The following is a 17,089-nucleotide window of genomic DNA, read 5'->3' on the forward strand; positions in this document are numbered from 1 at the left end:
CGATGGTATGTCTTAATTTGATAATCTAGTATTATTTCTTTGCATGACCATTCTCAAATATACAGAATTAATATCATACAACATCCAAATCGAGCTTTCTACAGCATAAATTATTAAAATGATAGGTGGTTCAACCAAAACACCTCATCTGTGATAACAAATAATAACATATATTGATTACAAGTTCATGACCTAAAGCTTAAACTTGAACTGAATTATAATAAATCATACTAAAGCAGAATGAACACTTAATTTAATTGTTAATTGTTATACGGATTACTACCCCTGCTTTATTTAATTGTTATACGGATTAATCGGATCAGTTTAAACGGTTTCAATTCAATTTGAAACCATAGATTTCGCGGTTAAAACCGACCCGACCCGACCCATTTAGCTAATTGGCCTGAAACTTGAAACCATAACCACACCATTTACTAAACGGTTTTGTGGTTTCAGTGTAAATGGATCGGTTCTGTTTCAATAAACGGTTTTGGTTACAAATTCACATCTTTAATCAAGATACAGAAAATACCATTTTTTTGATAGTGTTCCCTGCAGTAGAACTCTTTTTTATACCCCATTCCAAAAGTCAAATGAGTCAAAGAGATTGGATATCCAATTAGATGGACTACCGGGAAAGTGATAGAGGTCAACTCAACCATTGTAATTTTCATACCTGATGTAGAAAGGGAACTATAGATTACTTCCCCTTGGACAATCCCATGTACCCTTTCCATCAGGTGGAGAATTGGATATGACCAAAGACAATACGCAAGAACCAAATTATCATTCCCAACTGCAGGCAAGACATGCTTATCAGTTTCCAGCTCAACATAAACAGATCGGATTAACCCAAACCTTCCACAGAACCACATCTCTAACACAACTGCTATATTAGGTAGGAATCTAAAATTTCCTGCTTTGAAAGAACACGGTATAAATTACTTCAAGTTGGAAGGGAATCAATTTCAAAAAATGAATAATAAAAATGAAATTGCAGAACTAAATCAGCAAGATCAATAGCATGTTAAAAGAATAAGATGAAAATGAGAAAAAACAGAATGAAAAAAATTATTTTGGTTTTGAGAAAAAACTGGGAATCAAGCAAGCTTTTTTGCACGACCACCCGAAGGAACTGATTCCTCCCTTTTTGACCCCGTAGCTTCAGGCTTCCTTGCCCAGGCAGGGGCTCGGTCTGGTTCATAGCGATAATCATAGAAGAGTTCTTCTCCTGAATTTATCCGTTCCTTGGCAAATATACCCACCCTGTGATCCCCTGCTACCATGATGACCTGCCACAGCATCATTTATTATGCAAGTGAGAATGATGAACAAAAGGCCAATGCACTTGAATTTCTAGTCATATATTTATAGGCATGTCACATTCATATTTGTTTTTGAGATAGTAAAGTTGAAACCAAGCATTTGATATGATTTTTTGTGCATATGAATGTATGTGTGTCACAAACACGCACAGACCTTGGCGTAGCAATTTGGATCAGGAGAATGGTTGGCAAATTTCAATTTGTCTCCCTTCCGATAAGCATCAAGAACAAACTACAAACGCAGAAAAACTTCTATCAGAGCCCAAAAAAAAATTTATAAGAGGAAAAGAGGAACTTTGAAGCAAAATATGTAAAAGAGTCATGCCTGATCATTCAGATTGAAAAGAAATGATGAATTTTCACGGTCATAAATCTTTCCACGCTTGTCAGCTTCTCGGTGTGATATCAATTCTCCAGTGTACTCCCCCAGGTATTCATGTTTGCCCACACTATTCTGGAGAGCAATTGAAGACTGACTTAGCAACAGAAGAAACTAAAACTAAAGGCAAGTAGCACAAAAGAAAATTACCTTCAGGAACGCTCCCCATCCAGATACATCAGACCTTCCTAGCAAGACCTGTTCATGGATGTGAAACAAGAACAAAGCACATGAATCCTAATTAAAATATCAGTAGGAATCTGTGGGCTCCAGTTGGATCTGATGATTCTTAAATCTAAATGTAGTCCATCTGCATTTTTTTGCACTCAATTTCTTTGCAGATAACACAAATATATTAATGCCCTAAAGAATTAGCATGATCACAGTTTAAATTGAAAGTAAGAATCTCACAAAATTTTAGGCGTCCCAACAGGGAAATAGTATGAAATAACTAGAATTAGGAGTTTACTCAATAGTTCCGCCCATAGAGTGTTCTCCATTTGGTGGGTGGCAGCTAGTTGCACCACATCGCAGGTTGGATGGGGCTCAAATTTGGTAGACAGGAAGACCCGAGGTCTCCTATTCACGTGGCAGGTTTCAGCCCAAACAGAATTTGCCAATTGCCAAAATAAAACATTGAAAAAAATTTCAAGATGATGGAGAGGGTATATGGACATACAAGTGAGAGTACAAGATTGAATTTGAGTTTGAGATTTGTTAAGTGGCCAATCCGGACCATTTCCTAGACATAAAATGGTCAGAATTCCCACATCATCCTTCCATGTGGCACAACTAGATGTGCCACCCAGGTGGGTGACCCAACCAGGAAATATTTCCCTATAGAAATGGAAAGACGCTAACATACTGTCAACGTATCTGTATTGTGGTCTCTCAGCAGAGACCACATTTCTATATGGCAAAAGTTTCCATGCACTGCCATGCATCATGCATGGTCAAGCACAGAATGTGGAATGGGGACACTCAGGTCGAAATGACCAGCCCCCCTTCTCCCACATTTGACAAAGGGTTTGATCGTTTTATGCCATCATGCATAAAACCTTCCTCTTTTTATAATCCCACCACTTAAAGAAACTCAGTCTATTTCTCGGAAATAAGTACGAAAAGGCATACATATCAAGGTTTTAAAACTGGGGATCAGTCTCAACCAATACCGATATGGATTAGATTGATATCAGTAAGGATAGAACGGATTACCCCTGTTTTTTACCCCCCCAAAAAAAAACTATTTGGACCATTTTAGCCTTATACCTTACCAATGGATAGTATAGGTCGGTTAGGATTAGGGATCAGTCTCAACCGATACAAATCCATAGTTTTCAAGGTGTGGCGATGCCTTGGTGTCCAGGCGGTTTTCCTGAGTCCTAGGCTACTTCCGCCTTGTTGCACTGAATGTCGCCTTATATTTTTGGACTTATTTATGCCAAATATCATTCAAGTTACTTAAGATACTATTCAGAAAGAAGCAAATACCCCCTAATTGAATACAATAAAAATAGTTTAAAAATCAAATTCCAAAAGGATAAATGGTCAACCCCCAATCCAATAACAAAAACTGAATTTTTTTGTTGTAGGGGCGATTTTCAACTTTCAAATGCTGCGGTTTTGCTCAATTCTGAAAATTTTATAATCTTGTCAATGGTAAAATATTGCTAAAAATCAAAAGTCAAGTAAGATAATATTTTGTTTGATGTCTTTAAAATTATTTTCATTCAGGCGATTTTAACAGTATTCCCGCACTTTAAAATAAGTTTGACCAGAATATTATTTTATCATTATAACTCAGCTTTAAGTAATCTTAGACTCGTTGGAAAGTTGGTTTTGTGCTATACCTAATACAAAAAGTCTGATGTAAATAAAATCATTTGACCAATAAAACTTATTATAAAACAAGAGCATTTCTCTAAATATTGATTTTTTATGACTTAATGTGACTTAATATTGATCTTTGATGATTTGATGTGGCTTAATGTTGATTTTTGATGACTTGATGTGGCTTAATATTGATTTTTTATGATACAAGGTATATAGCATATCAAGTAATGTTAGAAAATAGTAAAAATAAAAAATAACACTTGGTTGCCTTGATCACCTTAAGGCAGGCGCCTTGTCACCTAAGTGCTTAGGCATCACTCCATCGCCTTGGTTTGCCTTGGCGCCGTGACAACTATGTACAAATCCAATCAGGGCGATCCTGACCTATCTGATCCAGTCCAATTTTTAAAACAATGATATGGATATCTCATGAAAAAGGTATTTCACTTTTATCCAAAGGGTACCCCATTTGGCAATATAGTCATAAACTGGTATTAACAAAGATGAAATCTTTCTTTGAATCTTCTTTGCTTTTGTTCTTCGAATGCTTATTTCCAAGCTCAGAAAATTTCTTCAGGTAATATGTACTAATGCAACCATGATAAAAATATTATTTTTAAAAAAATTCCAGCATAACATATATTGTTGAATTCTGTACAAATGTACAAGGAAGTGAATCATCATTACCCTTTGTTGTTGTTTGAGAAGGAGCTTCATATTCCTGCATTCATAATTGTCACCTCGCTGGGAAGGGACTCCAAGAGTACCATCACCGCAACTACGACAATGGTTCAAACAGCACAAAGAAAAAAAAAAAAAAATTAAGTTTCATGGAGAAATTAGCAAAGAACAATTCAAGCAAAAGTTATACCAAACAAAAATGCACTAGCCGTAGAACCTTTTAAACATGGAAAATGCTAAGAACACAAGTGGCAAGCCGAAAATCTTAAAATTTTTTGCAGAACTAATCACTGAACAAAATGTTAAGGTGAAAACTTTTGTGGCTGCACAACCCACAGACAATATTGGTAGGTGGCGCATCTGTTTTGCCACGTGGAAGAGTGATGTGGGAATCCTTACTGTTGGATGTTTAAGAAACTGTCTAAATTGTCCACTTGTAAAATTGCAGCATAATATTCAATTATTTACCTTCCTATCTAATGCATACCTTCCGATGTATGTCCATGCATCCTCTCATAATCCTGTGCACTTTCTTTATAGTCCTCGATTTTTCACACTTTTCCCACCCCATGATCAACTCCAATTGGGCAGAAACTTGACATGTGATTAGGGGGCCTTGTGGCCTACATGCCCACAAAATTTTAGACCCACCTTATTTGCCACAGGCATCTCTAAGCACCCACCCACTGTTTTTCCTTGTGGGTTGCCATCCACCAAAACTGCTCCTTTTCTTAAAAAGATCAGTATGAAATTATGACAAAGTTTACCAATAAAAAAGTAATAACCAAAAAAGGGGTGGGGGGAGAGAAGAACAAGCCATATGAAATTCTAGCATGTGGCACAAAAAATTACAACAAAAACAACTCCAACTCAGCCTTATCCCAACTAAATAGGGTCCGCTACATGGATCCTTTCCCTCCAATCAGCTTTATTCGATATCATACTTGATACATGTGTCAAAAAAAAAAAAATCCTGCAGTTCTGCACCAACAGAATTTGGTGGACACCATCATGTTTATTTTTTTAACACACTGGAGACAGGCAATTTACATTTGTATGTAAGTAAGCTTTTGTGTCACTTTTTACTTCCCTTGTAGGGCCAAGGAGAGAACTCCTTACCAAGGTGTAAAAATCAAGGTACAAAATTTATGTTGCAACAAATCATTCCATGCAAAACTATGATACATGGAAGAAGATGCAGAAGTCAAAGTCCAACATCAGGGTATCAAATTTACACAAACATTCCCTCCCAAAAAAAGAAAATTTCAGTGAACAGGCAGATCCCCACAGTCCCCTACTCACATAACCTTTATCCCAAGCAAAGTTTGATAGATGGAAAATGAAGCATTGGAAGTTCTTCACTACCAAGAGGATGTACAAATTAACGGGGGGATGCATAGACATACATGGATATATGTCATTACATGGGAATGTAAATAACTGAACTTGGCTCATAAATTTGACACATGGCTAATCCAAGACCATTCCTTAGATATTTGATTGTCAGAATCACTAAATCATTCCTCCATGTGGCACAAACAGGTGAACCACCAAGAAAGAATTATATAAAAGTTTACAAGGTTATTAGATAGATCAAGTAAAAGCATTAGCAATTAAGCCCAAAATGTAATATTTTATCATTTCTTATTTCTAAACAGGAAGTCTCCAAAATAGGGGTTTCCAACCGAGGACCATAATTTTTTCTGTGGAATGGATCTACTATATCACCCCCATATAAGTGAAGAGATAAAAAGATGCAGGTCTCGAAGATTGGGAGTATATAAGCAGGTATGCTTCCGCCTGCATATGGATACAAGATTCAGAATGTAGAAGACAAATCACCCAATCTGATGGCAAACTTTGTCAACATGTAAATACATACAAATCAGAGTGGAGCACACCAAGTCAGGATAACATAGATGCACACTTTTTATTTTTTTCTTCATATTTATTTTTATGTTGGCACATCCATGGAGAAATTTCTTTCCCACATGAACGTAAATTACCACTGTTATCAGCTGAATGTAATCCCTAATTTGGTAAAAAAAATCCACCCTTGAGATGAACCCATTAAAACCACAACATTGTAACTGTTGGGATATTTGAAGCTTATCTCTAATAGAAGTAGAGTAGTCGATGGGCTATCCTCTTATGAGATTCTATCAGGGTTCTTACACCAAACTTTGCAAAGGATCAAAAGTAGTAGGTTTCAATTGCCTCAAATATAGCCTTCAAAATTTGTTATGACTAGGTCTGGGGAACCCCACCCCTCAAGCCTACCCATCTGCTTGTTCAAACCCTACCAAAAGCACAGTGAGGAGTTGGATTTGAAGCAAGATGATATTTATCCCCCTGATTGAAATCCAAGGACTTCAATGTCTATTTTCCATGAAGGTGGGATCTGTTGAAAATTCAACTTCTCTACTCTCCCATTTCCAACTTCTTGGTCACCCCGTCGGTGATCACCACCTCACCAGGATTGGGTAAGGACCTAATACTCTCCATAGGATGGCTGACAGGTGTTACAATTTGCTCTACAATTTACATAAGCAGTTGAGTTCACATCACGGCTGGCCCGAACCTTTTGCAACCGAAAAAAGGCTGGCCTAAAGAGGAAACTGTTGACTCTTGACCTAACTCTTAACTACTTAATTTCAAGCACATATATCATTCCCCTTTCTACGAAGGCAATCAATCAAGAATTTCTTGCTAATTCATAGCCTGGATCAAAATAAGATCTCACCAAGGCCATCAAAGCTGAGTCTTTTCAACTCAATTCCTTTAAGCCCCTTAAAAATGAAGCCAATAACATGGAAACCCTTCAAAGCATGTGCAGAAATGCACACACATGCCATGCTCTAAATTCTACACATTCATATAGTTTGTGAGCACTAATTTCTTAGAAGCTCTATGTTGACAGAATCAGGTAGTGGGAAACCATATGATGCAAAACAAATTACATATTTGCAGCCACCAATTTCTTAGAAGCTATACGTTGACAGAATCAGGTTCCGGGAGACCATATGACGCAAAACAAATTGAGGGCTTACTAGTAATGACACCAACTAGAACCAAAACAAACTTAACGACAATTAATTATCGCTTAAAAAAACTTGCAGAAAATAAAAGAGAGAGATAACAGACTTCTTGGCCCATCAACAATAATGTAGTGTTTGAGCAACAAAACTCTATTGGAATTTAACTATTTGGTATACATAAATACATAGTTCTACTTTTTTTGCATATATTTATATTTCCATTGATACCTGCTTATTTATGCCGCAGACCAGTACACGAAGACTGATGCTTCCATGTAATAATCTCACACTCTCATTGGAATTTTTTTAGTTCCTCATAAATTACTAATTTATCATGCATCGAACTACTAGTTTTAGTCAGAAAGTAAGTATCATAAATGAAAAAAATCCTAGGACCCCTATGCGACGTCCGGAAATCAGACAAATGGTGCTATAAACTTGAAAGCTGCAATAATCATGAGATTACCAATTACTTTGGGCATCAAAGGGATCAGAAAGTTAGAACTCACCCAACCCAGCAATTTCTGCAAACGTCTGGATCGCATTCCCTATCTGCAGCAAAGCATGGGCACTGACGACTGCGACATTGACTTTTGGCACAATGACAGCCTCTAAAACGATTCTTGCAACTCTTAGGACACCTGGAAAGAGAATAAAAAATGATGGTTGACTTGCTCAATCCATTAAGCCAATACTTGAGACAGAGACCTTTACAAAATAAAACCGATCAAAGCAGTAAAAAATGTAACAACTAAAAACCATTTCCACACATTGACATGTATCACAACTCACTCCAGTGAGATAAGACACATTGACCATTGAAAATATCATATTGCACTTAATAATTGAACCATTCTTAAGAATTTAACTAGCGTTCTATCCTATAAGGTTCAGTCCTTTTATGGCAGATATCAGTGCACATACTCATTTTTTCTATATTTTCAGAGAGAGAGAGAGAGAGAGAGAGAGAAAGAGAGAATTGATATAAGATCTATTTGAAGTTGCCACTGGTATGCGAATAATGCATATTTATTTCCGTATTTGGGGAGTAGTGATGATTTACCTCATGGTGAATAGATAAATGTTTCATTTCTGCAATTACTTTTTAACAGTGGTTGCTGAATATCAAAAGCTTATTAACGGAATCTCATTTTTTTCTATTGAGTTGAGGGCGTGGGCTTATTGGTGGAGAAGAAGCAATAAATTGGGGTTTATCAGGACCAATGCTATGAGCTTTCCGGAACCAATGGGATCTTCATAGGTTGATCATTTTGAGTGTTACGACGAATTTGATTGGGAAATTCAATTGCAAAAAGGAGATTCATAAGCTCGTTATTTAGTACGAATTAATGAAATGACGGAATCCATAAAAATTATTCAACAGGCTCTAGAAGGAATCCTGGGAAGACCATATGAAAATTTAGAAGTTCGACACTTTGAAAGAACAAAGGATTTGAATATCGATTCATTAGTAAGATTTTGTTTTCTTCTTCTTCTTCTTCCTTTTTTCCGTTCATTTATACTACATTTTATACCATACATTGTTAATACTTTATACATATCCAAACGAAAAGTTAAGTTTAGTTGCTTGAAAAACCCTTTAGAGGAGTTGAAGGATAGGAATAGACAAGATTCGTTTCCTAAATCGTAAGCTTCTACACTGATTGTAGGAGAAAAACCAGGGGAAAAAAAAAAAACTTCAAATAACACAGATTCAAGTTTCCTTGAGCAAATAATTTGGAAGAGACAATGAAATCATACCCACAATACTTTTCACAGCAGGTTCCATTTAGAAGGCAAGTGCACTGCTTTCCACAAGCTGATTGGCAGCTACAGGGGTTAAACTGCCTGCATGGTTGATCCTTCCTCTCACTAATCCTTTTCCTAATTGAATGGTAACCAGTAGATTTCCAAGTATACTTTAAACGGCGAACTCGCCCCCTCCTGCGCAAGAACCTTGATCTCGTTCGTGGTTCAGCATCCTGAAAAGCATTTTGGCCAAGCATTCCGCAGTTAGAGAAAGAGGCCCAATGCCATATGTACATAAGCATAAACATAAAAAACCACAGAAGTATTATAGTCAACCTTCGAATGGCCTTCAACGAGAGAATTTGCACCATCAGCAGATCTGTAGGATGGTTTATTTTCAGTGAAACTCATGTACTGAAAAACCTCAGCACATGTCTTCATTCCATTCAAAAGGTTCCTAGCAATTAGGCAGCTGTCCAGAAAAATAATAGATCCATTGTTAAATGCACAATTAGAACAATGAATGCATCGCACTATCTCCTGGATTCAAATGTATATAGCAGCTGACAAAACAAATAATTTAAATTATGAAAGATATAATAATGTAAAATGTCCATGATTAGGAAACTTTAGTACATTAACAATTCGCAGAGCTATATAAATCTTATGGTTAAAAAGTGTGCAGAAAACAAAAGAAGAAAAGAGCACTAGTCAACAAATTTGCTTTTTTTTTCTTAGCTAGAGCCGGTTTGAACATTGTGCAGAAAACACAATAACAAAAAAGAGCACTTGCAACAAACTTGTATTTCACAGGCTGTAGACCAATCAAATTACTAGTTACAAAATGAAGCTTTAGTTCAACATAATTTGTAGAGGTATTGACAGAAAACCTGTCTGGCCTGAAAAAGAATAAGGGAGCAGCAGAATTGACAAAACAATAGCAACACGTTTCTAAGCAGCATATTTAGAAAAATATGGAAGACCCAAGAGAAGGAGCGTTTCGCATCAAATGTTTAATGGAAGGATAATGGAATAGAGATGTAGACCACAAAGTTCACAGCCTTGGAAAAGTTGGTATTCAGCATACCCAGCATTGCCATGGTTTTGCAGGTGGAACATGAACAAGACCCAAAATCTGAGTAGGAATTTACCAGATCCATCCTTATACGGGCAGGGCAGAATACTATGCAAATTTGATTTTTTAATAAAATACAGGAAAGTCAAAATTCCGGATCCAAATGGTACTAACAGTTTTTCTCCACAGGCATAACCGTGCCTCTGAGAGAATCCCCCTTTGGCAGGACCTCCGCTTCATTGCTCCCAAGGTTGGCTCTCTCCCATGGGCGGTGACTTTAATGTTGTCAGATTTGGGCATGAAAAGTGAGGTGGTGTCTCTTTTTTTTTTGGGTGAATAAGAAATTCAATTACCAAAGAGGTGGGAAGGAATCTACAGGCCCGAAGGAAAAAATAAAATAAAGACAGGTTGGCAAAGCATCCGAACACCAGGGCCTACACAAAAGGCCTTGGCAGAAAAAGTGGAAAAACAAAGGGACCGAACCCCTACCAAACTGACACCACTTAAAAAACAACAACAAAGCACTTGTGTTTAATCCTAGTCACTGTGGCCAATGGAGCACAAGAACTTGGAGGGACTAATATGGCCTACTTCCCAATTTGATTCTTAGGAATCCCGCGACAATTCTTGCAAGCAGTAGGAGGACTCACCTGGTCCATATGCACAATAGAAGGCGGGGCGAGATCAACCGTGTAAATGGAAGTTACAATGGGGTTGTCACAGTGGAGGACCACAGCTGGTCCATATGCACAATAGAAGGCGGGGCGAGATCAATCATGCAAATGGAAGTGACAATGGGGTTGTCACAGTGAAGGATCATAGCAAGATCACCAGAGGAGGATGGAGGCTCAACAAGGGGAAAAGGGTTATGGCCACACATCAGGAGGGAGACCACAGTCTCTAGCATCTCACTGCACTCGGCCTCAGCTAGAATGCCAAAAACATTGGCTAAGGGAGGCGAGGAAAAGGAACTGGCAGTAGCCTGACCACGAGAATTGTCAGCATTGGGAGAAAGGACAACTTATGTCTCTATTGATTCTTCCTCTATTGAAGCCTTCAATGATTGTTTGGATAATATTGGCATAAATGATTTGACATGGTCTGGTGTTAAATTTAACAGAAGAAGTGGTGCTGACAAAATTGCTTGCAAGCTCAACAGAGTTTTGGTAAATGAAGCTTGGTTGGCCTCCTTCCCCTACTCCCATGCCTCCTTTGACCTCCCTTGCATTTCCAACTGTTAGAGATATCAGTTATGTTCACTAAGGGTAGTTTAGTACTTTGTCATGTTATATTTTATTTTCCATTTCCCTCATTAGGGAGGTATGTGTAATATCTTGTAAATATGTTAGTGAAGATAATATATTGGAGTTAGTGAGATTTCACTCATAACACATTATTCCCCAAAACCACCGATTCTCTTCTTCTCCCTCTTCTACTTCTCCATCTTCTTCCTCATCCCTCATCTCATCCTTCTTCACTAATCCTCATATTCTAACTTGGTATCAGAGCACAAGATCTTGGTTTGAGAGTCGGATTACAAGCTTCCTACTTCTATTCTCTCTCTTTGGAACCCTAGGTTACAAAAGGTTCTAAGGAAGAGACCATTATGTGAAAAGACTTGAAGAATCTTCGGGATGAGCTTGGAGGAAGCTCAAAGATAACCCAAGAGGAGGTTTCATGTGAAGGGCTGGACGGTTGATGCTGTTTGAAGCTCACAGCCACAAAAACTGGGTTGTTTATGACTACCGCCAGCCCTCCTTTGGGAGTCCTCTCTCATATGGTAGCCTTTCGAGGTGAGGTATACACCCTTTGGATCTCCTAAGGCATCCCTATAAGCTCTCTAAGCACTGGGTCCTAGGAGGACAGCCTGGTGAGCTCATAGCCGATTATTGTGCAAGTTGGACTGTACCGCCTCCCCTGTTTTTCCTTTTTATTTGCTCATTTCGTGATGGAATCTGGCCACACTGTTGCTTGAGATGTATTGGCTGTGACCCTTGAAGTATTATGACCTAATTTGTTTGCACTAAAGTGTGCCTTGATCTGGTTTGCTTTGGCATTGTGTGTTTGCCTCTTGTTGGGTTTATCTCTGAGTCCCTGTGAAGGCAAAGTTGGGTAGAGTGTGTACTCCCCCCATATTGTGTGTGCATTTCTACTTACAATATGTCTGAAGATAGTGGCCTTGGAGCACTCTTTGGTGATGTTTCAGCCAATGTATCAAGTGGTGCTCCTCCTCCTCCTCCTATAGTTTTTGAGAATCCACACACCCAGATCTCTATTGTGAAGTTAGACAACACCAATTATTTGGATTGGGTTCATTCTGTGAAGCTTTCCTTACAGAGTAGAGGAAAGCTAGGGTATGTTACAAATACTATTAAGGCTTCTAACCCAGAAGACCCGACATATCCAAAGTGGGAGACTGAGAACTCAACTGTTATGACATGGCTGATTTTTTCCATGAAACTTGAGATTGGGAGGAGGTTTGTGAGGAAAAAAACAGCAAAGGATATTTGGGATAGTGTTACTAAGACTTTTGACCGTGTGGGTGACTCAGCCAAGGTTTATCAACTACTTCAGAAGGTCATTGGCATGAAGCAAGAGAATAGGACCATTTCTGAGTACTACAACACTGTTATTAGTTTCTGGGAGGAGTATGATCACTATAGGGACCTCCACCTGTCCAATCCTAAGGATGAAGCAGAGGTTTATCGAACACTTGAGAAGGAATGGGTTCTTATTTTACTTGGTGGGTTGAACCCAGAGTATGAGCCAATTCGGATACAAATTTTGGGTCGGTCTCCCCTTCTATCTCTTGATGCGGTGTGTAGTTATTTGCAGAGTGAGGAGACTAGGAGGGTGGCCATGGAGCATACTCCTCCTCTTGAGAGATCAGCTTTTACTACTAGCTCTCAAAAGGATTGGAGTGGTGGCAGAGGCCAAGGCCCACCTCGTGGAGATGACAGACGATGTGATCATTGTGGGAAGTCTAGGCACCTTAAAGAGAGATGCTGGGTTCTTCATGGTCGACCTCCTGGCATGCGTGGTGGTTCTAGTGGTGCTCGTGGTGGACACAGTGGGGGAGCCAGAGCCCACAGTGTTGAGGCCGAGCATGCTACTACAGGGTCTGCTTCTAGCCCACAGCCAGAGCACAGTTCCCTTACTAGGTAGGATATTGTAGCATTCTGTAGGGTCATGTCTCAACTAGGAGGCTCATCATCTTCTTCCCTTATAGTGCCAGAGTCCTCAGCTTTCGCCTTGCAGGTTTCCTCATCTACCCCTTCCACAGCTCCATCTTGGGTTAATGATTAGGGTGCTATGGATCACATGACTAGTATGCCCCATTATTATGATACGTACTCTATTTGTTCTAGTAGAGATAAGGTTAGGGTTGCCGATGGCTCCCTTTCCTCCATTTCTGGTAAAGGTAGCATTCCTATTACTTCTTCCATTTCACTTGATTATGTTCTTCACGTTCCTGACCTTACCCGTAATCTCTTATCTGTGAGTCATCTGACAAAATCCTTAAACTGTTGTCACATTTTTTCCTTCTCATTTTTTCTTTCAGAATTTGGTGATGAAGAAGATTATTGGCAGTGGGCGTGAGGAGAAAGGGCTTTACCTACTTGAACCTCAATCACCTTTTTTGGCCACAACTCAGTCTTATGTGTGTGAACGTGTTGATAGCGTTCTATGGATTCTATGATGTTGTGGCACCAACGTTTAAGGCATCCATCTTTTGTTGTTATGAGGAAACAGTTACCTTATTTATTTAATTTTTTTCCTAGTTTCCATGTCTTTCATTGTAAACCATATATTTTTGCTAAACATTATCGTTCTTCTTATCCATATCATGGTAATAGATCGACTGTTCCTTTTCATATTGTGCACTCTAATGTTTGGGGGCCTTCTACTATTACTTCTTTACTTGGTTTTCATTACTTTGTTTCCTTTGTTGATGATTTTTCCTGTGCTACTTGGACTATTCTGATGAAGCACAAGAGTGATGTGTATGATGTCTTTAAAATTTTTTATCATATGGTATGTACATAGTTTAACACTAAAATTAAAATTGTTCGTTCTGACAAAGGGGGGAGTATATGTATGGTGGTCTTCAAGACTTGTTTACTGACCATGGCATTATCCATAAACTAGCTTGTGTTGACACACCCCAACAAAATGGGGTAGTTGAGAGGAAAAACCGCCATTTGTTGGAGTTCAGTAGGAGTCTTCTCTTTGGCATGTATGTTCCTAAAACTTTTTAGTCTGATGCTCTTCTTACTGCTGCTTATTTGATCAACCGTATGCCAACACAACTCTTGGGCTCCAAAACTCCCTTGGACACCTTGTCTCCTCAGTCTTCTTCTTTCTCGCTTCCCCCCAAAGTGTTTGCATGTATTTATTATGTCCATGTTAATAAGTCCTCTCGGACTAAACTGGACCCTAAGGCTCTCAAGTGTATCTTTCTTGGCTACTCCTCCACTATCAAGGTCATGGAAAGAGTTAAAGGTAAAAACTGTGAGGTAGGGAAACTCTGGGTGAAAAGTAGAACCAGCAAGAAATAAACCTTCTTGACGAAGGGCAATTTCTAAGAGCTGAATGGCTGTATGCTTACTGTAAGTAAGAACTGCTTTATAGGTTAAGGTATGAAGGATTTCAGGGGGAAGGTGAGGAGGTATAGCACAGCAAAGGTTATGGCTAGGTTGAGGCTGGGAGGAAGATGAGGTAGAGGCACCTGGTGTTAATGGGTAAAGGATTGGGATAACAGAACAGGTAGAGGTAGGGCGAGAAAGGAAGTCTGCCAAAACATTTTCTTTTCCTTTGATGTGTTTGATGTCAAAGGACCAATTTGAGAACCATTGAGCCCATCAGAGAAGTTGAGCATTGGGAAGTGTGCGTTACCGGAATTCAAGCATACGAGGGAAACTTGACATGTCCAGTTCAATAAGGAACCTGTGTCCAATGAGATGAAACTGGAATTTTTCAATACCTCGTCTGACTGCAAGAATTTCTTTGAACGTTGAATGGTAATGAGCTTCAGATGGTTTAAACGAACCACTCTTGTAACCACAGATGGTTCTTTTGGAATCAGGGGTTTCTTCAAGTAGGACAGCACCCCAGTGAGTATCACTAGCATCAGTTTGAAGGATACGACGTCCATCAGAAGGAATCTGTAAACAGGGAAGTCTTGTAGATAGCTGTTTCAGAGCGTGGATAGCTGCTGAGTGTTCAGAAGACTAAGGAGGAGCATTCTTTCTCAAGAGCTGATGAAGCACAGATGTGTGTCTGATTTGTTGAGGAAGAAACTCTATCATATAGTTGACTATACCAAGGAATTGCTGGACCTGAGTTTTGGTCAGGGGACCTTCAGGAAATTGCTGGAGAGAGGTAGCAATATGAGGTTGAAGTTCATATTTTCCTTTGGTAATAGTGACACCAAGAAAATCAATGGTAGAAACACCAATTTGCATTTTCTTTGGGGAGAGCATAATTCCATAGTCTTGAACAATCTGATGGAAGTGCTGGAGAAGACAAAGATGGTCAGCCTGTGTAGAGGAAAACATAAGAATGTCATCAATATAAATCAGGGCACGATCTTGAATAGGAGCAAATATCTGCATCATGGCACGCTGAAATATTGATGGAGCCGTCTTTAATCCAAATGGCATGACTGTCCACTGTAAATGATAACCAGGGACGCAAAAAGCTGTCTTAGGTCTATCTTCAGGAGTAATCCCAAGTTGCCAAAATCCTGCTTTAAGATCAAACTTGGAGAAGACCGTTACAGAGGCTAACTGAAGTAACAGGGCCGGACGAGTTGGTAATGGGAACTTATCATCAGCCAAGAAGAAATTCAAAGGCCGATAATTTATCACCATTCTCATTTTACCACGAATTTGTTCTGTTCTCTTGTTCACATAGAACGCCTGACATGCCCATGGAGAGACAGTTGATTCTAACAATCCTTGAGTTTGTAGTTGTTGAAGTTCTTGGACTACAAGTGTCAAATGTTCTGGGGTCATACCAGGATGACTGACTTTTGTTGGATTAACATCTTCATTCTTCTTAAAAGGTAAGGAGATGAAGAACTTGGAATTCTGCCAGAGGGGATGAGTACATTTAGTCAAGAACTCAGTATGAGAATCTGCACAGGAAGTTTGCAGAAGCTTTCCTTTAAACTCATCAAACAGAGTAGGACTTGTACCTGCAAGAAATATGTTAGAAAAAGGGGACCAGGGAAGAAGTTGTTGTTTATATACAAGACCATGGGGTGTCCATTTAAGGGGAAGATGACTCAGTACATCAAAACCTATGATGAGATCTTTACCAGGACAGTGGGATCCTAACATGACATGGGTAAACGAAAGGGTTGGAAGCAGTTGGACTTTAATGGGTTGTTTAGTGACAAGGGTGATATAGAAGGTTTCACCATTGGCTGCTAAAAAGGGAAGAGGAGGTTCTTGAGGTTTCCAGAAATGGTTTGGGAGGACTTTTGGGGATAAGATGGTTGTAGCTGCACCTGTATCAAGAAATGCTATTAGACGAACTGGTTTAGCATAAGGTTCAGGGATTAGGGTTACTGCAGCATGTGCTAAGGTGATAGACTGACAGGGAAGAGGTGTTTGATGTGGGGAGAGGAAAGGGATAACCTGGTAGAGGGGATCAGAATCCTCGGACTCAGAAAGAGAAGACTCTGGGTCTGAGTCTGTAAGAAAGTTAGGTTCAGCTTTAGGTTCGGCTGGATAGTCAATTGCAAATAAAGAGAGATCAGTAGGTTCGGAATCCAGAGAGTATAAGGACTCAAGATCAGCATCTTGTAGATCATCATGATGGAGAGAGGCAAGCATATGGAGCACCTTATCCTTCTTGCGGCTGTTAGGACAATTTTTAGCAAAACGTCCATCTTTTCCACAAATGAAGCAAGAAGTATTCTTGTGCTTTCTGCGAAACTGTTTTTTCTGAAGGAACTTCCAATGAGGTTTAAACCGTTTAAACCGAGAAGGCTTAAAAGGAA

The 17,089-nt window shown here is 39.1% G+C and overlaps 1 protein-coding gene across 2 annotated transcripts in view; it reads right to left on the reverse strand.

Annotated features, from left to right (window-relative positions):
• Window positions 1–859: 859 nt before the first annotated feature.
• LOC122091341 (histone-lysine N-methyltransferase CLF-like) overlaps window positions 860–17,089 on the reverse strand; it is a 101,071-nt gene continuing 84,841 nt past the window's right edge. For both annotated transcript variants that reach the window (XM_042661215.1, XM_042661216.1), the window contains 8 exons: window positions 9,342–9,477; window positions 9,018–9,238; window positions 7,766–7,897; window positions 4,225–4,315; window positions 1,855–1,902; window positions 1,651–1,779; window positions 1,480–1,557; window positions 860–1,292 (listed from right to left, as the gene is read on the reverse strand). In XM_042661215.1, the coding sequence (XP_042517149.1) occupies window positions 1,101–1,292; window positions 1,480–1,557; window positions 1,651–1,779; window positions 1,855–1,902; window positions 4,225–4,315; window positions 7,766–7,897; window positions 9,018–9,238; window positions 9,342–9,477 (1,027 nt within the window). In that variant the 3' untranslated portion in view covers window positions 860–1,100. The remainder of the gene's footprint in view (window positions 1,293–1,479; window positions 1,558–1,650; window positions 1,780–1,854; window positions 1,903–4,224; window positions 4,316–7,765; window positions 7,898–9,017; window positions 9,239–9,341; window positions 9,478–17,089) is intronic.

Source organism: Macadamia integrifolia, chromosome 10 (genome assembly GCF_013358625.1).
Source record: "Macadamia integrifolia cultivar HAES 741 chromosome 10, SCU_Mint_v3, whole genome shotgun sequence".
NCBI lineage: Eukaryota > Viridiplantae > Streptophyta > Magnoliopsida > Proteales > Proteaceae > Macadamia > Macadamia integrifolia.